The sequence below is a fragment of the Gopherus evgoodei genome, chromosome 14 (genome assembly GCF_007399415.2).
Source record: "Gopherus evgoodei ecotype Sinaloan lineage chromosome 14, rGopEvg1_v1.p, whole genome shotgun sequence".
NCBI lineage: Eukaryota > Metazoa > Chordata > Testudines > Testudinidae > Gopherus > Gopherus evgoodei.
This window is the reverse complement of record NC_044335.1, coordinates 4,755,510-4,780,173: the sequence shown is the minus strand read 5'-3', so window position 1 is coordinate 4,780,173 and position 24,664 is coordinate 4,755,510. Positions and strand designations below refer to the sequence as shown.

Genomic DNA, 24,664 nt, shown 5'->3' with positions numbered 1-24,664 from the left:
GTGGCATCCTACAGTGTCTCTCTCATTCTCTTTGCTCACCAGCTGTTTCCCTCCTCCCTGTCTCTTTCCTTCACTCATTCATGAGAAATGCACCCAATGAACACAGCACTGCACCTCCAATGCGTCCATCCCAGGACAAAGAGTGGAGAACCCCAAGGAGGCGGCTTCCAGAGGAGCAGCCACAGGCCTCTGGTAGGTGTAACAGGCACAAGTGTCCAATGCAAGGGGAAAAGGCTCTCGGCTCCTCTCTGACAAAGACAGGACAATGGCTGGATTCTGACACCCTTGCTGATATTCAGGAGTACACATTGTCCCACTGAAATCAGCCACCAGTGAAATGGACAAGGTGGCAGAACTGGGACACAAGTGACGTTAGAGTCAAGAAAAGAAGGAAGGTTTTTATACTGGTTGAAGTAGCCCCTGATACCACAATGAATGGAGCATTGTGAACATACAGACAGACCAGCAAACCCTCCTCTCCAAGGCTCCCATTTCTGACCAGCCCAGATCATTTCCTCTCACCTTTAATGAAGTCCAACTGATACAGCACCCGCTCCTCAGCATTGAAATCCACAGCATAGTGCTCCATATTGTCATAACCAGACTCCAGTGCCTCCACTTCACAGCTCTGGGTCACCTCGGAAATTCTGGGAAAGGAAATGAAGATATGACCCCAGATGATCCAGTCCCTCAGAGAAATTGGGGTCAGAATGTGAATGTAAAAATAAGGAGTTCTACTTACTTCTGTATGAGAACTTTGGCATTCTGAGTAGCCAGAAAAGGAGAAGAGAAGAAAGATGAGATTATGGGACTAGAACTAAAATCAAGATAAAAACGTGGCGAGTGTGCGCACATTTGTGTGTCTCTCTCACACATACACATACACACACACAGTGGAGTTCCCACATAAGAACAGCCACACTGGGTCAGACCAAAGGTCCATCTAGCCCAGTATCCTGTCTTCTGACAGTGGCCAATGCCAGGGAGCCCAGATGGAATGAACAGAACAGGGAATCATCAAGTGATCCATCCCCTGTCACACATTCCCAGCTTCTGACAAAGAGAGGCTAGGGACACCATCCCTGCCCAGCCTGCTCCTTACAAAGGATACACACTGTGTATAAATCCTATACACTACATTTGGGGTTTGGCTTAATTGTGAACCCAAACAAGCACAAAGCCCAGCCCAAGTGCTCTCCTCAAGCCTGACTGTTCTTAGGGTTTTCCCCACAGAAGCTGTTTGCTCAAGGGCCTAGGTTTCCTCTGCCTTAAAAGTGGTGCCAACTCCTTATTCCAGAGCCACACCTTCCTGGACTTGAAGGATCTCAAGCAAGTGGATGACTCCAAGCTATCAAGGTGTTGGTGGGAAAGGAAGATATGACTCGACTCCCATGGCACTGAGTTGCAAGTTTGCCTTGAAAAGCGGTGATTGCTTGTACTCTAAAGCCAGTCTTGTCCTACTCATGACTTCCCCCTACCCTGTTCATCTCTTGGCTCTGGGAAACAAAGCTTACTGGTTCTCCTTTGCAATAGGAGACCCAAGGTTGAACGAGATGATGACGGCCACTCAGCCTCCTGCCACATTACCTGCACAAAGACGGCCATCTGTAGCTCCTCCATGGACTGCAACGCTGCATCCACCAGCTTGGAGGATGACTCAATGTGTTCACCGTATGACCTGGTGAGGGATTTCAGGTGCTGGGTCTTCTCATCCTGTTCATAGGTGATCCTCTGCAGCATGATCTTCCTCCTCTCCTCCAGGATGGCATACATGCGGTCAAACTTCTCACACAGAGCTTGCTTCTGGGCCTTGCTGTTGTCCTGCTTGAAGGATGCAAAGAGTACAGTCACCAGCTCAATTGGCTTGGCTTAGACATAGGTTTGGACAGTTGATTCATGAGGTGAGGAGCCCGGGTTGAATAGACTTTTTCATTAGTAATATTGGATCATCTGACATTTGTATTCAGCATTTTAAAAAAATGGATTCCAAAGCCCCCCAAAGCTATATAGGAAGAAGCATGATTTTGTAATTAAAGCAAAGATCTGGGTAGACCGGAGTCGGAGTGAAAATTGGAATTTCCATCCCATGGGAAATTCTGATATTTTGACCTTTGTTTTAGTTCAGATGAAGTTGAAATCTCCAAAAAAAAAAAAAAATCACCCAATGAAACATTCCAAAAAATGCCAGTTTGGAAACATTTCTGGAGTTCATTTCCTGTGCCACAGTCAAGTGACTCCCATAATGGACTGATCAGTCAGCTGAGATCAACATGCATCATGGGAGACGCAGTCCAGACAAGGAGCCTGCCCCATATGAATGAATGGGAGCACAAAACACCCAAATTACATCTCACATGAGACTCCACAGTTCTATAGGCAAATACAGTCTAATGTTGGATTGACTCAAAATGAAATGTTTCAGTTCAGCTCACCAAACCAAAATATTTCAAGCTGGGCTGACTGAAAGCAAAATGAAGTATTTCATATCCTTTATCCCAATAGAAAATTTAAAATATTGAGCAAACACAAAAATCAGCAAAGATCTTTGACTTTGCTGAAGCTACAGGTCATTTTGACAAAAAATTCCTGAGCAGCTTAGCTATGGGAGTCAGGACTCCATGGTTCTAATTTCAGATCCACCACTGTGTGATCAAGATGCATCCCCACTGCTTCCCAGCTTCCCCAACTGTAAAAGGGGATAAGGAAATTCTCTACCTCACAGGGAGGTTAGGAGGCTTAATTCATTATTGCCAGTAGAGCCCTTTGACAGCCTCAGATGGAAGGTACCTTAGAATGATATCTTAGGCACTTGGCCACTGAAATGCAGCCCCACAGCAGCCAGCCAGAGAAACATCATTCATTTTATCACAGTGCAAAGAAAAAAACTACTAGGACATAATAGCAAACTTCTGTCATGGAGTGTCCATGCAGAGCAGACCAGGACTTTGGCTTTCCAGGTCGTCTTCAAATGCAGCAAACTAAAGGAAAAATGCATCTGTGCCAACAGCAGGAGCTTCCAACTTATCTGGGTGAAAAGGGCTGCCCCTCTCTGAGTTCAGAACTGTTTTATGGGGCTCCCCCTCCCCAAAAAGGATCCTGAGGACCTGTATGCAGTACCTCAATGTTCCTGCATATGCCTTGCAAGTTATCAATGAAGGCCTGGATTCTGTCATTGGTGGCCACCAGGACTCCAATCCCATCCGTCAGCGCCGACTGTGGGGGAGAGAGAGAGAGAGCTCAGATCATTTACCATTCAGCACTGAGAACATGGCCAGCAACGCACAAGACACCGGGAGAAGATGGCCAAGGCTCCAAAGATCCTGCCGCTGCGACAGACCATTCCCTCGTTCACTACCAACCTGGTTCCCAGCACAGGTGTCTTATGTGGTAGAAGGCAAGTGTCACATTTTCAAAGACAAGAGGGAATGGCTTCATGCTGTCACCATTTGTGTAGTGTTCCCAAGCACCTCTTCCAGGGAATGCTGGATAAATAAGACACCAGTATCTTCCCACGCCACCCCAAGACCCATCTAAGTCTCTGTATATCTGTTGACAGCACTGGTCCCCCCAAAAAAAACACACAGTCTGGCTTTGAATTTCTTTCACCAAGTGCAAGTTAGAGTGTAGGATGGGAATCAGGAGACCCACAGCATCCTGATCCCAGTGTGACCTTGAGGAAGTCATGGTCTTACCTCCATACCTCAGCTTCTCCATCTGTTAGGAGGAGATAACGTGCTGATGGTGCTGTGAGGCCTTAATTAATGAGCATAAAAGTCGTTGAGATCCTTAGGTGGACAATGCTGGCATGCTGTGTGCACCATCTCCCTACCTCCTCTGTACCCTCAGGAACCTCTGGTCTAGCTTGCTGCACATTCTATATAGTCCCTATGTACTAGTGGAGTGAATGAACAGTAACACTGAACTCAGCACCTGAAGCTTCTGAACAGTCATCTCTAGTGGACAAGCCCTACAGTGGATGCAGTGGGAGAGCTGCTGGTATATAGGCATAATTTTAAATCTTCATTTTGTCTAGGAGCCTCGCAGCAGAGCCTGGAGAGGATAAAAGTCTGCGCTCTGTAAGAACAAGATGCCCAACATTCTCCCCTCCAACCTGGTAGCAATGACCCAGGTACCAGGCACCCCAGTGAGCAAATGCCAGGGAGAGGCCAACCTTCTGTTTCATGTAGATGTCGGACAGGGGAGCTACTTCACACCCCTTGTGCTCCCCGAAGACCTTGCAGAGGGAGCAGGTGGGCACCCCACACGTCATGCAGTAGATGTTGATCTTTTCTTCCTCATGCTCTTCGCAGCTTGGGTGTCCTGTCTTTAACAGAGGTCTGGAGCTAAATGTGGGGAGAGGGCATGCGAGAGAGAGGCAGAAAGGTGGAAAGTCAAGATGGGGTTTTATTTTCTCTTCCCCCTACCAGTGCCAAGACCTGAAGCCCAATAGGGTAGATGCTACATGCTCAGAAGTCAGTACTGAGACCCAGGCTCCAGCGCAGAGGTGGACAAACTATGGTCCGCAAACCACATCTGGCCCGTGGGACCGTGCTGCCCAGCCCTTGAGCTCCTGGCTGGAGAGGCTAGCCCCCGGCCACTCCCCTGCTGTCCCCACTCCTCCACAGCCTCACTGGCACATGGACAGCGCTCTGGGTGGCGGGTTTGCACGCTCCTGCAGTGCAGCAGCGTGTCTGGCTCCGGTGACAGGAGTGGCTCCAGACATGCTTCTCAGAGTGGCATGGTAAGGGGACTGGGGCTGGAGGATTGGATATGGGGCAGAGGGTTCCGGGGGACAGGGAGTAGGGGTGGTTGGATGGGGCAGAGGTTCAGGGGGGGCCGTGGGGGATTGGATGGGGTGGAGTCCCAGGGGGCATCCCAAGAGGGGGTGGTCAGGGGAGAAGGAGCCGGGGGGGTTGGATGGGTCAGGGTTCTGAGAGGGGCAGACAGGGGGTGGGAAATGGGAGGGGTCAGATGGGGACGGGGGCCAGGCTGTTTGGGGAGGCACAGACTCCCCTACCTGGCCCTCCATACAGTTTCATACCCCGACATGGCCCTCTGGCCAAAAAGTTTGCCCACCCCTGCTCCAGGGCAATGGAAACCAACCAGCTGCAAAGCTAGGTGAGCAGCACCCTCTGCTAGGAGTTCTGCACTGGTGTTAGCACCAAAGAGGCTCACCTCATTTCTGTCTTATCAAAATCAGCAGGAACAGGAAATGAACAAGTGGACAGAAGGAGGTCCAGAGATCTGGGTTCTGCTCCCAGCCCGCAGCTGAGGGCCTGTCACTTCCCACTCTGTGCCCCTCTCACCCTTGGTCTGTCTTGTCTCCTCACGCTGTAAGCTCTTTGGGGCAGGGACTGTCTCGCACGATGCATACATACACCAATGGGGCACTTGCATAAATGACAGCTTCTTACCCCACCAATCTATCCCATCAGCACCCCAGCTCTGCTGATGTTAGTAAGGAAGCTTCCCCCACCTTTTTTATTTCTGTTAGCCCTGCAGAGCCAACCCAGCTGAGAATGGGGAGCAGGTTCTATTCCCGCTCATGGGTCATGAACAGAATTGTTTGCTATGTTCTACTTGCAGATGTGCAAACGCCCCGGAAGGCAAAAGTACTATAGAAAGCAGTTTGGCCCGTAAGACATTTAGTATGAGGTGATGATGCATGAAAAGGAAAGACCCCAGTTTTTCTCTCAGATCCCATAGTGAGTCAACAGTTAGAAAAAAAACACTTTTTTTGACTTATAAAGTGGGCACATTTGATCTGGAGTTGCCATCTCGTTTACAGAGAGGCAGAGTCGAGTCTGTTGTAATCTATGGAATCAAAGCTCTTATGCAGGACACATTGATTAAAGAAAACAGCGACAACTATAGACACAACCAGGCTTCCACACAAGTTGATTTTTAGCTTTGATTTCTTTCTTTACCAGGGACTGGAGCCTGTCTGGAACATTATACAGTACATGGAGACCTCTAATGGCTGAATAATATTTTGCAAGGAGACACATTACAGAGTGTGCAGCCTGTACTGATTCTCTCTCTCACACACGCACACACACACACTCTGAACGTGTTGGGACACCTTGCTGACTCCTGTTTGTAAATATCAATGATGTTCTCCACTAGTAGATTCCTCTGCAGGCCATAGACACCATGCCTGTCCAGGACCACTTCATGGCGACAGGATGGGCAGCGAAAGCGGCCTGCGGAGCCCAAGGTTGTCCCACGAGACTGAAACACAAAAAGGATCTTCATTAGATGTGGCTACAGGTGGTTTGCTCAGCCAGCCACAGACTGGTTTGATAGGAATCACATGACCTGAAGCACACTGCAAACCTGTCACATGGGAAGCAAAGTGAGAAGAGAGTGTACTTTTAAAGGGAGGGATTGTGGTGCAGTAGTTAAGTGTAAACACAAGATATTTAATAGCCCAAAGGCAGGTGATGAAAATCCCCCAGGACAACAGAAGGATTGGAATAAGAATATGCATAACCCCTCAGCTATGCTGAGCCATCTGCACATGACTCAAGATCATTCTGGTACTGCTACCAGAAAGAAAACCTCCTCTTGAAACGTTAAGTTATTCCACTCAGTTCTTCTCAGTTAATTTCAATCAAATAAGAAATTAGCCCTTCAAAGTCAGTGGTGATCAGCAGCAAAGAGCCATGAAGGAGTTAAAAGCTATTAAAACTTCAGGGTGAATTATCACCATACCCAACATTCCTGCATGCTGTGATGTGAGAATATTAACATTTTATGCTGAGGGAGATCCTGATCCAATGGCCCAAGCACAGGATTAAAAGCATCTATATTGCAATCATAGCTCAGACAGACTCCCAGCATAGCCTTGCGCATGTCACTTTACCCATCAGTGACTCCATCTTCTCATCTGTAAAATGGAGACAGTCAGACAGACCTGTCTCAGGGGCGGTGGTGCTTCTTAATAAAATGCCATGTGTTGTTATGAATGCCCAGATTGCTACCAAAGAAAATGTATTACTGAGCTGCCAACATGCCAGCCCATTCCTTATGAACACAGTAGAATAGTTTCTCCTAACACGCTTGGCATCAGCAGCCCCTCATGTCTATTGACAGCTCATCCACATTTCTCGCTGCTCTTGTGCATAAAGACATTGCTTGACTTTCAGGGAAACTTTAGTCACTTTGTCAGAGGCCAGGTAAGCACAAACTTCTCTACAACACTGCTAGGTGTGTGTTATAACTGCCCGGAGCAGACAACCATCATAGCTACTACTAGATCTCCTCTTTATAGTCTCTTGCCCTAGAAATGGAGCACTTGACATTCAGGTACATTTAAAAAGGACATTGGTCCCTGAGCAGGGGAATCAGATGCATGAGTAACACTAGCTGGGTCCCTCCCAACTTTCTGCTCAAGCTTTCTATACATTAATTTTATAAATAGAAGCTATTCCTTGTTTGGAGAGAGGGGGTGCAGGATGGGGAAACATGAGAGATGTAAAAGGATGGTCTTGTGGTCAAGGCACTTGACTGGAACTCAGATGATCAGCCTTCTAGTCCTGGCATCACACAGGCTCCCGGTGTGACCTTGGCCAATTCGTTTCACCTCTCTGCCACCGCTCCCCACCTGTGAACAGAGGATTGTTCACTCCTACCTCACAGCAGACTAGGCTGTTAAAATCATTAATGTTTCTGAGGCTTCCAGGTCCCTTAACAGAGGGAACCAGCGGGAAAGGAGTTCAGTGGATTAATACCCTTTCCCGAGAGGATTGTGTGTGGAAATTCAGCAGAAGCTGGAAAGGGTTGATGAAGAGAACAATTTGGGGGCACTATCCTTTCCTACCCAATTGATCGATCCATATTCCAACCGTGTGACTCTTCCTGCCTATTTAGAAACACAGACGCAGGACCCTGCAGTATCAGTTGGATAAAATAAATAAAAAAACCTCTCGCCAGGAGCAGAAGGCTGCAACTGGGATTACTCACCTGAGATATGTCATTTGCACATTTCCGGCACAGGTTGTGCTGACAAGGCAGGATTACCACAGGTTTGGTGAACATCTCCAAGCAAATAGGGCATATGAGCTGCCTCTCCAGGCTGTCGATGGGGTGATCCCGCCGATAGGAGTTGTATTCCATTTGAATAGACATGACAAGAAAGCCAATGCAGCCCTCAACTCTCCCTGCTCACCCAAACCCAGCACTCCAGCAACAGAACAAGTAAACACCGAGGAAGAGCACAGGGAGATATGGAAGGGGAAAGCAGCCTGCCACACAGATTAAGTGCTGGATGCGCTGTTGGCCTGGTGGTCTCTGGGGCTCTGCTTCAGCTCCACTTTAGGACTCCAGGAATTTGATGGCTGAGGCTATTCCCCTCATGTTACTATTAAGGATCTTGCTTATCTCTGGAAGGAAAGGAGGCTCAGTCTGACTTCACAGTCCAGTGTCAGCGTATTACCCAACAGAGACATCCGCTATAGGTGGTGAAGCTAAAAAGGACTCAAGCACATTTTAATTCGTTCACACAGAGCCAGGGTGCACACATCCAGGCATCCAGTACGCACAAGCTCTTTGGCACAGGGGTTTCCCTAGTGCAAAGAAGCCCTAAAATCTGACTGAGGACCTTTGAGTCCTGCAGAACTATAAACAATGCGAGATTGAGAGCAGTTAAAAGAACAGCCAGGAGAAAAAGCTCAGCAGTTTGATTATGGGATGGAGATAGGGTTGCATAATGGCTACTTCCCCTACCACAGAAGCAGTAGACTAACTGCAGGATAAATCTTGATCTTGCACAGCATCCATTACTGTGACTTAAATAAGAGGTTTCAAAGTGAGGAAGGATGCTCCAGTGGTTAGAGTACTAGCCTGGGACTTGGAGATCTGAGCTCAAGTCCCTGCCACAACCCTCCTGAATGACCTTGGAAAGTCACTTATCCTCTGCCTCAGTTCCCATCTGTACAAGGGGGACAATCACACTGCCCTACCTCACAGGGTGTTGCAAGGATAATACATTAAAAGATTGTGAGGTGCTCAGATAGTATGGTATCCGCAACCATGTACGTAAGATAGAAGAGGAAACCTCTCCTTTTTAATGTGTTCTTGACAGACATGCAGACTTAGTTTTCCACACCCTATGGATTCTTAGCTCTATCAAGGCAAAGATATGATGTGCTAGCTTACAGAGTTCACATGATGTATGCTAGTTCATGTTGTATTGAAATGGTCTCTTGTTATGATAAAACAACATTTATGAAGGATTACTCCGTTAAAGATTAACAGAATGCCAATCTAAGCACATGTACAAATAATTCATAAAAGCGAACAACAGAATAAGTGGTGTCAAGGGGTTTATTTTCCATACGTAATTCTGGAAAAACCAATTGTCTGTTGGTAAAGCTTATGAGTATATAAAACAATTCTGGACATTTATGGCAAGTTTTGCGTTTTCTTTTCCTTTTGAAAATGTAAGTTATCTTCACAAATTTTACATGTTCAGTATTTTAAATTTGCCTACTTTTTCCATGTATGACACAAGGAACTAAATGTAATGTTGCATTACATATCACAAAAAGCCTTTTGAACCAAAATAGCACAATAGATTCTGGGATGTAGAGTTATGGGGAAAAAATGGGTGATTTGGGGGTCGAAGTGAGGAAAAGTTGAGAAAGACCAGTGTACAGGAATCCTAACCCAGGTTATTTCAAGAAGGAGATTTAAATAGTCACGTGAGCCAAGAGCCAACAGGGCTGTGCACATTCAATAATGGTAAAATCTTTAGTGAAATCAACTACAGGAAAACTCCCCCTTCACCAGAAATCCAACCTACACCTCTACTATTCCAGGCTCTTCTGAGTAGCAACCACCAAGTGTGTGGTGATGTTCATGATGTGGACAAGTGTTCAAATGTGCTAGGCTAACACCCTCTGTGCTGTGGTTGACGTCGCAGAGTGATGCTCTTCGTAGCCAAAGGCGGCTGCATTAAAGATGGAAAGAAAAAAACCCAAACAAATGTTCTGCATTGAAAACATTATTTTACAACAGTGGTTTCAGATAATTTAGCAATCTTTATTTTAGTTTATACTGAGACACACATTACACTTACCATGCTAAAACATAAATAATTCCTTCTGCTTAACCGTATGTATGTACAGGAGTTCAGTAGTCTCGAGTGTTACAATCACAAAGTTCAGACAGCCACATCTACTTACATACAATTCAAAGTATGGTCCTTTAGTTACATACAAAATATATATATCTATACATATATAATGCTTTTCAGATGCTTTAATCTTGTTTTACAACTACATTTTTTAAACAAGGCCTTTTCCCTCACCCCACCAGAGCTGAAAAACAGTGCAAATGTGAAATGCATTCTCTTGTACATCTTCAGCTACCACAGGCTTCAGAAGGAGGCCGGTATGACAAACCACAGTGAATTGTTTCTCAGGGTCTTGCTCACATGCAAAACAAATATAAACCTTGTTGGATGTCTGTGACAAGGCATCCAATAGCGCCTCCTCTCTACCCCAAAAAGTGGAGAGAAGGAGGGGACATGGCAGAATGAATGGAATGACAGCAATTGGCTTAAATGGCACACATGCACCAAAAGAAAAAAACAAAACAAAAAAACCTCAACAGTAAAAGTTTTTTGAGCTTGGCAAATTTCAAGGTTCATCTATTATGACAGACACATGTCATTTCAAACATTTAAGTAGCAAAAGGAATCCCTCCTTGATCCTCATAGATCTTCACATTTGTGCTGCCTGCCATTAGCAAATAGAAAACCAAATGTGATTTGTGCATGTACTTTGTGTTCTTGTTAGGCAACACCGTAAGGGAAACGGGGCCCAAGCAGGACCACCTGGCATTCTCTAACCAAGATGACGAGATGTAATTTGGTGGTAGTAACATGAACATTGGCATAATCTGTGCGGCTCTGAAGTCACCACTAGTTTTAATTTATAATCAATTCCATGCCACCCTTTTGAATTCAGTCTGTTTGTAAGCAACAAAAATTGGGGTTACTGAACCAGACAGTGCAAAGGCATCTTATTATTCAAGATACAGTCATTCTATCAAGGAGGGAAGACTTGTGGACACAGAAGCTAGAGGATTTCCCGCCCCCCCCCCACCCTCCCATATATGCCATGACATTCTTACTCAAACACCTTTATCTAATTCTATTTATACAATAGGATCTGTTCATTGTTGTCTTCACCTGCCATTCACTGACAGATCTACTTTTTCCTGCCGCTGAAAGGAGAAGTTGTGATTCTGAGCACACAAAACTAACTTCTTCACTTGTCTGGCTGAGAGTTCATAAGAGCAGTGCTGGGAAGCCATGTAATGTTTTACCACCAACAGCAGAAGTACCAAGGGCACACATGCTGGTATATCTATACACATATGTGCATACAGACATACATATACACGATATTGCAATCCCAGACTTACAGCACAAGGGTTGGACCTCCTTGATTTACAAACTACATTGAATCCCGCACTGCACAGGGTACAGTGTAGCTAAAACCGGCACAGGAATCAGGAACTACCCATGTATTTTGTTACACTGCCAGTCACAGTCTCATAGGACAGGATCAAAGCGCAGTTGACAGGATTCAAATAAGTCTTTCAATCTTTTGGAAATCACTGCTGCACACAAAATATGATCAGCAACTATCCACAAACAACAAGGAAACATTCTTTGTTGGTTATGAAAATGTAGTAGGGAAGAAGACAGCCATAATTCTTGAGAAGTCTATTCGGGTTATATCTGTATGTAACCGACCAATACCAGCATTCCCCTCTAGCAATAAACAGAATGGTGCATGTAATATTGGTATTTTACTTTGAAATGAAAATGTGTCTTCCCGAATTATGGAGTTTGGCGTGGCAGGCAAGAGACAAACGATTGTCCTGATGTAGCTTAGCCTTTGAGGAAAGCATCTTCTTGGAATGAAACAGGGACTTCAGGCTTGTAGTCTCTCATTTAGATAACACTGAAGTCTCCAAACGCGGTATGTGAAGCAGACTATCAGTTCTCATAAGACTTGAACACTGACAAGTGTTCTGCCTTTTCCCTTCCCAATATAGCCAACAAAGTTCACTTTCCAAGCTATCAGTGGAATTTATTTAAGGTGTATAAACTAGAAGGCTCCCTCTATAGAAAGGAGCAGTGGCATTCAAATGGTTTACGTCCTGTTCCGTTTGTACCAACCTCACGCTAAAACAACTGTACAGGAGCTGGGTTTCAATGTTTTCGTCCAAGGATGAATGCAGGCTGAACAGCACCCGGAGCTGTCAGTAAGCTGGAGGAACTGCAAAGCAGCAGAAGCCTATCAATCTACCTAGCAAGGGTCCCTTGTAAAAGCTGAGCCAATATGCAGCTGCACTAGGTAGGGAAAACTGCAGCACAAACATATTTCCTAAATTATTTGAAACGTCAAGAACACTGAAGGGGATCAGACAGATCTAAGGGCACAGACTAGTAAGGATACGGGCACCTCTCTCATGGCTGGTGCACACCACCACTACTCCAAGTCTAGCCCTGTAAAAGCACACACACAGGTCCCACCCACATTACATAAAACGACCCTAGTATAAAATGGATCAGGAACAAAACTTCAAACAACTCCCTAACTTAGTTATTTCTGTAGTGTAAACTGGCTCTGACAGGATGGGTTTTAAAAACCATTGTCTCTGTTCTAGTACCACATTAACACCTTGTTTCTGAACAGGTTCTGCACATAATCTCAAAGAGCATCAAATATTTTAGATACTGAGCACTAATATCTAAAGCAGTTTAAAAATGTTACAAATCTAAAAATAAGACTGAAGATATGGCTCTAAAATGTCACTGCATGGAATTAGCAGACATCTACACATCATCAAATGCCATTAAGACGTTTACATAAACAAATTTATATATAGATAAATAGTTAACTTCCTACATACATTACCAATGAAATTAAACTGGCATTTAACAGGCACAGTGCCCCTTCACTCACTTCAAGTGAAGATTTTCACTCGCCATTTGTTGCACTAGCTGAAGTTTGGGGATATTCACACCCAGAGAAAGAATGGCGCACAATAAATCCATCACCAGTTACTTCACTGGCAGTTCTGCCATTATGAAAAATTGATGGCATTTAAGTATTTGTTGATACTGAAGCAGCTGCTTTATATATTTTCTCTAGGATTCACAACAAAACTTGGAAGTAAAGTCAGTGGTCCTTAATATCAGTCACTAGTGTACTCTCCAGACTGGCTGTCTCAAAATCCCACCTCCTGGATACCAAGCAATTATGTTTCTATCTGCTAAGGGAGCAAGTGTTCTGAATAGATTTTATGAGCTAGATGGGAAAGACTAAACAAACTAAACAAAGACCTCAGGAAACGCAGAAAATTTCTCTTATAATGTAACTTTAAAAACAAACAAACTTAAGTTTAAGTTTAACTCTGGCAACGCATTTAACTCAGAATAACGCTGCTTAGGTTAAGTGTTTTGGAAGGAAACATTCTGCATCTAAGACAGTAACAATGGCCTTTAAGTTCACTCCCCTTTTTATTTCCCAGGCTTTGGTGCCCGCTGTAGCCTCCGAGTGAAGCTGCTATTCCAATTCTGGTAAGGACAATGCAGGCATCTCATAAAGTTTGGAAATGCTTGCTGCTGCTTAGCATGTAAGATTTTAGCTAAGGAGCCACTATTTACAATTTGTACTCACTGGGTGTGTGCGCACAAAGTTTGGCCATTTTGCAATTATAAAAGTGCAAGTAGCAGTTTTAGAGCTTGATATATATATATCAAATAAAAACAAATGTGGCAAGTTATTTACTGGCAGGGCCCTTTTTTAAATAAAAAACAAAGATGAAAAGGAGAATGGATAACTTTCAAGTTTTCTGGTTAGAAAATACAGTTTAACATCCTTTTTTTGAAATAAACTACATTTAAAATAACCATGTGTTTCATACAAAAACTGAGAAGTCAGGAAAAACAAAGGGATGACACTCCTACAACAAATCTTACACTGAAAAGATTTAAGATGTTAAAAAGTAAGGGAGGGAGTGCACTGTGTCCTGAGATCAGCGTTCTGGTGTTTCCCTTACAACATAACCACATGAAATGATGCACAGCCTGCTAATTTACTGTAGATAGATGTGGACACCAACTGTTGAAAGGAAACTACCGTTTTCTGAATTTGAGTTTGCTAGGTAATTAAAAAGGAGGAAATTATGGACTTATACAGTGGATAATCAAGTATATATAAATGTGTTACAAGTCTGAATCTTGTCATGTCCCCTCAACACCATCGTGGTGCTCTTTTAAATTTACCCTCTCATGGCTCTTTTTCCAAACAGTGCAGAACATGAACTGAGGTGTCATCTTTAACTTCGTTTTTCTTTTCTTCCTCAATTTCAGAGTTTTAAGATTAGTTTGTATTTAAAAGTACACAGGGCTCCTAGATGGTGACACTGGTTCCAAAGAATGCAGTAAGTTCTCACAACTGACTTCAGTGGCGTTTGAGGCTCGAGTTAAAAAGCCTCATCCTGCATTTAATTCTCACGTTGCACACAGAAACATCCTGATGACTTTACTAATGCAAATGAAGTGCTACAGAAACTAAATAGTAGTATCTGCAATATCAAAAAGAACTAAAGATTAACACTAAACTTGGATCCCTGATACAAGGAGTCACAACTTCTTCACATTAAAGTGACAATTCAAATGAACTGATGTTTTGCATCAGTACTTCTAGACAAGAGGAAGAAAGAATATTCTAAAGTGTAATTAATACATGCGGAAAGAGTCTTTCCATCATTTTACCAGCCCCCTTTGTCAGCTATTCAGATAAACGTAGTTAACTTTTACCCAGTAGCATTCACTGATATGTACAGACCACAAAAGCAGCTTTGGCCAGTAAGCTTCTAGGGAATTAAGTTTGCATATATATCCTAATGTACTCCAAAGTAGAACATAACATTAAGTACAGATTTAGGTAGAGTCTATACAAGGCCATTGTGACCCTATTTTTGAGCGGGAAATTTATTCCCCATCCAAAGGGGTTAAATAAAAGACTTTACTTAAGCAAGGATCTAAGATCAGATTGTGACTGATCTCCTGAGACTGCAAAACAGTTTTTGTTCCTGATGCTAAATACTAAAACAAAGAGCAGAGCAGTAAATCACTGGTTGCCCAAGATATGCTTGTCACAGGGTTCAAGTAACTTCATGTTTGTAGGACTATCAACTTATTCAAATGCTAAAGGGGGAAAATGGCTCATAAATGAGTCTGCTATCGAAAATCTGTTTAGTTAAGTAGTGTTACAGATTCCCTTTTGATACTACACCAGGATCCAACACAGTCAAAAGCACACTTCTGCCTGCACCAGACTTCCTTGCATGCAATTGTGTTCATGCAACAGCAGTTATGGTGAGGGGAGGAAAGACTGCTTTTAGAACAACCTGATTCAGCATGGAGAGTTGAATTTTTTTTTATTTTATTTTTTTTTGGCCTAATATATTTGGCAGGATTTCAAGCCAGAGGTTTTAAGTAATATTTCACTATGTGCAAGGTTATAGTGAAAGACATTCACATGGACAATCCTGCACATCTGGACAAGGCACAAGCTACAACCTTCATAACAAAAACTATGCTAGGTTAGCCCAATCATAGTGCTTTGCCCTGCTATGGCAAGAAACCTTAGTTCAGTTCCTGGGCTCTTCTTCTATAGGCTGGCAGGGACACTTGAGCAGTGCTAAGCACTTTCTCTGAAGTGACCCCTCTGCCTTGTGAAAAAGCAGCATGGAAGAGTCCCAAAGGGAATATTGGCTGGAAGGATGTCAGTCACTTTGTAGGACCTGAAAAAAGTGCAGCTGGGGCATGTGATGTGAAGAAACAGATGCAAAGGGAAGAGAGGAGAAGTGATGTAGATATAAAAGACCAAAGCAGACTAACTACCAAAAGCTCCTTGTGTATAAGTTTACTAGTTGTTCCCCTAAATCCTTAGTCAACATTTTCTAAAGAGAAATCTTTAAAAGCAAAATATATCAGCCATTCAACTGCAAAGTAAATGTTTCTGTGACAGCTGAGTAAACCTAAAATTCATACATTAAACCACGGTTTCAAACATTATTCAGACATGATTTGATTTCTAGATAGCACAGGAAACTGTTTAATAGCTTCCACAATAATTTATGTGCAGAAAAATAAAACGTTTAAGTAAACAAATCTAAACAGAATACTGTGTGTAAAGTATTATTTGATATAAACACAAAGCGAGGTGTTTTGTTCTTAAATAGCCATTTACACATTTCAAAAAGTGGTTCATGACAAAAATTAAAGCGACATTGTCATGTTAAAAGCATTTTTAGAAAACAAATGTTCGCAATGGTCTTACTAATAGCATTTTAGATTATTAAAAGAGAATTTTAAAAATCTAATTTGTTTTCCACCACTGATGCTGTTTGTTTACTTTCTGCATTTCCTTCACTTGGATAATGAAAACAGACTAATCAGTTTCACATTAAGATTCTCATACACTAATAAGAGGCTGCAATAGTTGGTTATAAACACTGCAGGGGAATGTTTAAACTCAAAACAAACAGTTTCTGCTTGAAATAAAGAAGTCCCTAAAAATAATTCTAACAACATTTGATTTTTGTCATAACCTACACTTTGGGCCTATACTATCAAAGAATTCCCAGTATGCATAAGGAACTGTCCATCAAATTAATGTCTGAAGAGTTAAAAACATAAATGAGGGAAGCATGTCCAGGGTAGTTTTATTTAGGCTGAAAACTAGCATTAAAGAATTCCTGCCCTACAATGTTAGCATTTTTTGGTTCTTTGCATTGTAAACTTGCTTAGATAGAGATGCAGGGAGACACAGGAAGGCCTAAAAACAAAGATCTTAAGATCTTTGTTGCACTCACATAAAAATGATGAACTCTGTGCAACTGTATGGAAGCAGAGCAACTTGTGTGTGACTAATTTCACTCACTTTAAAAAAGATCTTGTTTTAGGCTGGTATCACTGCTTAAAATGCAGAATGTCTCCATCATACTCTTATTGTGAAAACTCCTCAATACATAACACAAACAGACATTTAACAGAACTCCACACATGCTATAAAAAGGGAAAAAACAAGTAAGACCATAGCTAAACTGCTTTAAATACTGCATGCTACAGCACTTCATGTATCATCAAGATACGACACTGAAGGTGACAAAAGGCTGAAGGGATTACAAAATATTCTCGGCAGGTTGGAGGCTGCCTTCTTACTGTGGCAAAACTTTTCCCTCTCCCCATTTGTTATTTCTAATGTTCATGATTCTAGTGTTGAGTTGGCCATGTATTTATTTATCCATTCTAAACCAGTGTTTCCTTAACTTAGTTAAATCCATCAGTGTGGTAGCTGGGGTGAGAGTCGGTTGTGAGCTGGGTAGTCTCTGAGGCTGACGCTGGTTGTACCACAATCGGTGTGTCTGCGGCCTCTGAAAGGAAGTGAAAGCAATGTTTTATTGCTTTGGGGAAAATAGTTTCCATGCATTTTTGGCAAGCAGCAGGCAATCACACTTCTCAGTGACAGTATCAACAGTACACTTCCACACCCTCTCTTCTGAAGCATTATCTTAATTCATTATTTTTCAGTCGGAGTTCAAATCAAATGAGATAACACTTGCATGCTAGGTCCTTTATTTGAAGGAATGGTGTTTTAAATTTATCTATCAAGAGCCATGCATGCACTGAGCAGCCATTATTGCTTTCTCTCTTAAAGGCATTAATTCCAGACTAAGTGAGCTAAATCATAATACCCAACTCAGGCTGTTGCCTTTTAACTCAAAATCATTGTCTTACCTCAAAGAAATAAGTTTACATAGCTCACATGAACAGAACGCAAGGTTTGCACCGATATAAACAATTTTAAAATGCAAGCTCAGATTCTGTGACTGATTGATCATACTGGACATGCTTATCTGGGGAAGCATCCTTCTTCCCACATGCCTGAGGAGATTTACAAAGCTGCTCTGACATTTAATTTAATGTGCTTTCGGTGTAAAGGGCCACTATACGTAAGCACAAGAATCTGGCTGGATTATTACTTCAGCTACCACATCTCCAATGACCTACTCCTCACCTGCTGTTAATGAAACTTACCCCTTTCGTCCGACTGTAATTGTGCCTCCAAGTCCTCTGGAGAGACATAGTATTCCTGCTCGCTGCCTTCAGGAGGTTTAGGTTTACACTTTCCACAGCAACAGTTACAGCAGCAACACAGACAGCAACAGCAGTAGCAGCCTGTGATGAGCCCACAGAATACAAACAGGGCCTGCAGAAAAGAGAGGAAGAGAAAGAACGTACACAACACATAAGCTGCATCTTCTAACCAAGTGGATAGCTCCTATTACCTAACCTAGAGCGCTCACTACAGTAGAAGAGGTCAGTTTAAATGGGTTAATTATTTAAACAGAGATCCAACTGCTTTGGACAAAGTTCATCACTGGAACAGAATCAAACAAATATGAATATGCAATATTTTATTTCCTAATTAAGAAAATAGTCATTAACATTCTATCCTAGTGTGAACATTGGGATGCTGAGGAGGACTGGATATACAGGAAGAGTAACCTGAGGAAAAAGCACTCTAGAGGCAAACCTTATGAAACGAATCTTCTCCTCTCCACCCACTCCCTAAAGAGGGCCTAGGGTCAGGATACAAAGGGACAAAGCAACACTACTTTAAGGTAAGAATCTCACGTTATTTACAGCAGAATACGTCATCCTGAACAAAGAAACTCCTGAAATTGGGTTATACTGAGTTACTGTTTCAGCTGCATCCTAAAGTGTACATAAGGCTAAGAACCACTCACAAAATACTAATAGGAGTTAGTCTTCTCTTGCCCCTCACCAGGTGCCTGTGGTGTTCATAGTGGCACCCAATGATGGTAAAATACAACTCCTTTTGCATTGCTACTCTGGAGGGTTCTTTTATTTCAGCCAATTATCCAGTCACTGATCCATCAGTGATAAAACTATTTTCTCACCCCAAAGGAGTCAGGAGATGAAGGTGTTGGCAACTACGCAGGAAAACATACCCAATGCCTGAATCATCAAGACTGGAAAACAATCTTAATCAACCATGCAGAATGGTAAGCAATGTCATTACTAAAGCACAATGAGCTAGAAGAGTTCAGATTTCCTACTAAGACTCAAGTGGCTCCTAAGAAATGTAATTAATTAATCATGATATATTTCCATATGACAAACATCCTTCTCCTCCATCCAAAAAAAAAAAGAGTGATTTATAGATTATACATAACTCACATCTCATATTTTCTTTTAAACACTCTAAATTCCTGAGTGGTAAAGATCTCACAATTGTTTATCAGGGTTTGCATGCATATGAGTGCAGCAATATAAACATGAATCAAGTAAAACACAATGATTCTTGGGAACTAGCAATGCTTATTCCAGAAACACTCAACATAACATTTATTACATCTCCTGCGCAATGTGCATATGAGACTATTAAGCAACTTCAGGAGGACACGAGCTACAGTGTTACTGACTACAATAATATTCAGCTCTGTTGTTTCCATCACTTCAGAACTGGCTGGGTGCAGCAGAATAAATAATCCATTGTCTATTAAATTGAATAGTGGATGAGGGCAAACTGGCTGAAGCAATGGTGGGTGTTGCGGGACAAGATGGGAATACTTAGTGAGCTTGCCTATTTAAGGGAGTGTGTTTCTGATTTGTGGCTCACCTTTGCAATCTTGGAATTTATTAGGTCCAGGGATGTTTTTGTAAAATTCAGTAGCAGTTGTTGCTAAAAACAAACATCTTTTCCATCTGAATTTCACTATGATGCAGAACTGGCTACTGTTATTTGTGCCTGTGTCACTTGACAGATAACTGTGATAGGCACTACCTGCAGTAGCACATGGAGAACCTGTGGAAGATCGAGATAGTGCAGAATGTTGTTGCTAGCAGTTGAGCAGCACTCAGGAAACACACACCGTCAATACACAGAGAGATACTGATGAACAGTACATTTCTGGGAAGTTATCTATTAAGCCTTAAAACGTTTCAGAAACTGGCTGCTTAAAGGACTGCCTCTCTTTCCTTGACCATGCTGTCACAGTTAAAATCAATGCAGATGCCTAAGCTAGAGACCTCAACACAAATGGGAGGGCATTCTCCATGAGGGGGTCCTCAGCTTTTGAATGTGCTTCCCTCATTAGTCTACAAGAGCTTAGATTTGTTAATCTTCCTGGGCACACTGCTAATCTTATCTTTCTCTTAATCATTTAGGAAGGTTGAGGGTTCACAGGCAAAGGAAACTGGAAGGTGACTGAGGTGTGATTCTATTAAATGACTAGCTATGGTGTGCAGTTTTTTGTGGAAGAGTATTAACTGGGAATTTGCAACTGGAAATTTGATGGATCAAAGTATTGTACGAAAACAGATTTTCTGATGGTGTTTTAAATGTTGGAATCTGTCTAGATAGGTGCCAGAAATATCAAATAAAAGAAATAAAAATACCATGAATATCCAATTACCACAGTAGTACAGCACCTATTGAATGGCTACGCATCTGTTCAGAATAAGTGCAAAGAAATCTTTATTTCACTTACCTTTGCCCACCAGCTGGATAGGACGAAGTATGTGTTCACGTTCTCCTCTCCAAACTGCTCTGCTACATACAGGCCCAAGGAGCCATACTTATCATATATGTTTCGTTTTGTGGCATCAGTCAATATTGCATGTGCATTGTTGATCTCTTTAAATTTATCTGCAGCCTCTGGATTATCTGGGTTCTTATCAGGATGATATTTCAATGCAAGTTTCCTGTGGGGTGGGAAGAGAAAAATTTCTCAGCTGCTTTTTTTTATTTTTATTTTTTTGCAATTCATCCTACTACAACGGGTAGATTGACCTGTCCATCTTACCTCTCATCAAAGCTGACAGACTCTCCAGTCTCAGGCAAGAGTATTTACAGAATTCTGACTTACTTCACTTCTACCTTTCCATTGCCCCACTGAGTATCCTTTAGATGGTAACAAAAGCATAATCTTTCTATATGGTCTATCCCACTAGCTTAGCAGAGCTCACAGGGTGAGTTTCAGATTGAAACTTCAGTACAAAGACAGTGGAAGCTTTCTTTTCTGCTCATCTGGTCCAGCAGTTTGTACCGTGATGTTCTGAGTAGCAATGCTCTAACTGAAGGGGGACATACATAACAGTATAGAAAGCACAACAAATCTATGACAGGGTCCTGAAGGCCACATCTGAGAATGCTGCCACATCTAACCTGCAACATCTATTTTTAGTTTACTAGAACTGACAATTATTTGGGATCAGTGCTCAAATCATTGTGCTGAAACAGCCTATTGTTCAATTCAAGATGTGCTTGTGGAGGAATTAACTTTCACAGTTACCAGATATCAGAAAATCATTATAGACTCCATTAAGTTTTCAGCAACGTGGCTACAATGGATCTAAAAGTTTATATAACCTGTTGAGGTCACTGAATTCAGGAACAAAAAAGTTCTATTGATCTTTGGATGCTGTTTAAATTTGAAAGTTCAGACACTCAGAAGAGAATAAAAAGAATCTGAAGAAAAACTGGTAAAATACTCTATTAATAGATATGAAAAGAGAAACCAATCTTCCATACTTTGTTTGAGCCATTGTAAGTCTGTGGTACAAAATCTGAGTAATGCCACCGAACTATACTTGGCCCTTTTTTGTGGTGTGGGGAAATGATTGTTTAACCTGCTACAGAAATTTACCATATGGGACCTTAAATTAGTTGCCATATTTTCAGAAACACAGGCTGTACACACTTTTGCATGTGCTAGACTTAGGTGTGGCAACCCCTTGATGGGCACCTGAAAAATGAGGGTTGGAACATGTGTGTACACAAATCTTGACATGCATGTGCACATTTAAGATGAGCATGTACTAGAAACTTTGATCCTAGAAATGGAAATGTTACTTGGAGGGCTATTTCCCGGTTTCACCAGTAATGCCACAGTCCCAGTGAAGAGACAGATTTTATATTTACTGAGCTATACCACAGATTCCAAACAAACAATCTATAAAACAGACTTACTCCTGCATCTTTATGTTAAATAAAGATGATGTTTCCCATTTCCTATATATACATTCTATAATAAGTTCATGGGACGGTGAAGCAGTTCTGAGATGATGGCTCCACTACACAATGTTCTGTAGTTTAACACAGATTACATCACCATCATTCATGTGAAACCATCATTGTGTAGTGGGGCTGGGAAAGAGATCTGCTTTTCTAGAGAAATGAAATGAGGGAATAAGTCTAAAATTTATAAACACGAACAGAACAGGAAGCATGTGGTCATAGGAGGACAGTCTGTAAAACAAACTACACAAGCAGCTTCATTTTCCTTACAAAAACTAACTTACAAGTGATCATGCTCAAGAAAAACTGTTTGTCATTTTCCCAGTAAGGTAAAACTTGTTTCATGTGTTAGACTAATAGCTTTTACTGTGTCAATTTTCAATTAATTTTGAGAGCATTTTATGTAATCTTTGGATACTTGTGAGTCATCTTTACCTTCATGTAAATATTAGTACCACAAAAGTAACATTTTTTTTTCAAAAAGGCAAAATTAAAGTGACAAAAATAAAAGGAAAACTTTTATTTCGAGCATCCACAAGCAAAGATTGCTATTGACCCCTAGTGTAATGTTCAAGCCACTGCCATTTGCTACCTATAACCATACTGAACTGTAGCACAATATTTATGAGCAGCAATTAAACACAAGAACAGTACTATGTCTCCCACCTCCAAAAAAAAAAAAAAATTAAAAAATTGGACAATGCAAAGCTGTTTCAGGTTTGTGTGTTTGTTTTTTAAGGTTAAAAGTCAAACCTGGATTTTAAAAAAATCAGTATTTCAAGTTTAATGTGAAAAATGTGAACTGATTTTTACAGACACTAAAATACATTGCTGATACAAAAGTTAATGTACATCATTTGTATCTTTAGTGCATGTTCCTTTGCTCAGGGAATTAGACATGACTGGACACAATTATGCTTCTTGTTGGGCTGGCAAGAAACTGCATAACTTCTAGGCGAAGAGTTTAACTTTTGACACAGTTGCCTACACATTTGTTAACATGATTAAATTAAACACTGAAAGAAATGATCTGCAAGAATTCAATTATTAAAAAAGCAAACAGTTTAATTCCAGTATCTGAATTTTCAAAATTTGTTAACAGCTCATGTGAAACACTCTATATGGTCTCACCCCAGTTGACATAAAATGAAACTAGAGGTTTTCAGTGCAGATATTTTTTCTTCTAAGGAGTACTGATAAATACAAGCACAGACTACGTAACACTGAACATGACATTCTATCTGAAAAGGTTAGCAAACATGCTCTGTGAAGTGTCAGGGACCAGACTTTTGAAACTTTACCTGTATGACTTTTTAATATCATCGGAAGTGGCATTCTTGTCCAGTCCTAGAACATGGTACAATGATTCTCCAGAGGTAGACAGCGAACGTTGCCTCTGGTCTGCCATGCTGAACTAACCTGAGTGGAAGAAACCCCCCATGCATTAGGACAGAGCTACTGAAAATTTCATCTAAAACAAAGATGCTTATAACCAAAGTCCAGACCTCTGACTTCATTAAATGATTAACTGTCAACTCCACTAGAGTTATCTGAGCTTTAATCTTTTCTTTAAAAAACTATAAGTGGGCTTTGAAGAGATACTAAAAGTTCAAAACAAAACTCTTTACCTTGCTTTCATAGATCTGGCAGCTTTGCAGTGTCAGTGAAAATAACTAAAACTATCAGGATAAATCTAGGCAAATCAAAATCACTACACATTTCTGGAACTGGGAAAAAACAGAAGCTGGGGCTCAACATAAACACGATGATAGAACATATACTCAGACTCTACTTAAACACATTCATTTATAATCCAGGTAATAAAATGGAACAAGTCAGATGCTATAGAACCATGAAACGAATTGAGGTAAACAGCTGATGTAAATATATTAAATGTTCATAAAACTACCTCATTATCCTCCTCCAAATCCCTCCTTAAAAACTCTCCTTTTCCACAATGCCTACAAAAAACCTGACAATAATTAGGCTGCTTGTGTGCTGAGATCATCTTTTTGTTCTGTGTTTGTACTGTGCCTAGCATAATGGAGTCCTGGTCCATGACAAGGGCTCCTAGGTGCTGATAATACAAATAATAAATTACTTGCCTTGGTTAAATGAACTTTAAAGACTCAAGAAAGGTGTCAGATTGACAGCCCTGAACAGACGAATTCCTCTGGTCACCCATAGCATGCACAGTGCAGTGTAAACTTCACCACATCATTCCAACAATGTATGTCAATCCTCACCCTGATCTCTCTCACACACACACACACACACACACACACACACGGCTGGGACTAGTTCAATCTCTTCCCTGCTCACTAAATCCCTGGCCTCTCCACTGAGATCAGACTGTTTACCGTGGTTTTCTATTGCAGAATCAGATCCATCAGGACAAGGTGGGAGTGGCTATCCCCTTGCAAACTCCATCAGTTCAAGATGCTTTTACAGCTGTTGCTCATGTATTAAAATCTCAAAGGATTAGCAGTTTACTGAAACACCAGAAACTTAATAGTAAG

At 41.8% G+C, this 24,664-nt stretch overlaps 2 protein-coding genes across 5 annotated transcripts in view; both read right to left on the bottom strand.

The window, feature by feature from the left end:
* The window catches only part of LOC115635193 (tripartite motif-containing protein 55-like), a 72,841-nt gene that overhangs the window by 7,233 nt on the left and 40,944 nt on the right, over window positions 1-24,664 (bottom strand). The window contains exons 3-8 of the mRNA XM_030533554.1: window positions 6,083-6,231; window positions 4,172-4,343; window positions 3,118-3,213; window positions 1,588-1,821; window positions 743-765; window positions 523-647 (exon numbers count right to left, since the gene is read on the bottom strand). Of these exons, the coding sequence (XP_030389414.1) occupies window positions 523-647; window positions 743-765; window positions 1,588-1,821; window positions 3,118-3,213; window positions 4,172-4,343; window positions 6,083-6,231 (799 nt within the window). The remainder of the gene's footprint in view (window positions 1-522; window positions 648-742; window positions 766-1,587; window positions 1,822-3,117; window positions 3,214-4,171; window positions 4,344-6,082; window positions 6,232-24,664) is intronic.
* DNAJC5 (DnaJ heat shock protein family (Hsp40) member C5) overlaps window positions 9,995-24,664 on the bottom strand; it is a 53,244-nt gene continuing 38,574 nt past the window's right edge. For all 4 annotated transcript variants that reach the window (XM_030533126.1, XM_030533124.1, XM_030533125.1 and 1 more), the window contains 4 exons: window positions 23,447-23,564; window positions 20,617-20,830; window positions 18,137-18,308; window positions 9,995-17,472 (listed from right to left, as the gene is read on the bottom strand). In XM_030533126.1, the coding sequence (XP_030388986.1) occupies window positions 17,369-17,472; window positions 18,137-18,308; window positions 20,617-20,830; window positions 23,447-23,553 (597 nt within the window). In that variant the 5' untranslated portion in view covers window positions 23,554-23,564 and the 3' untranslated portion in view covers window positions 9,995-17,368. The remainder of the gene's footprint in view (window positions 17,473-18,136; window positions 18,309-20,616; window positions 20,831-23,446; window positions 23,565-24,664) is intronic.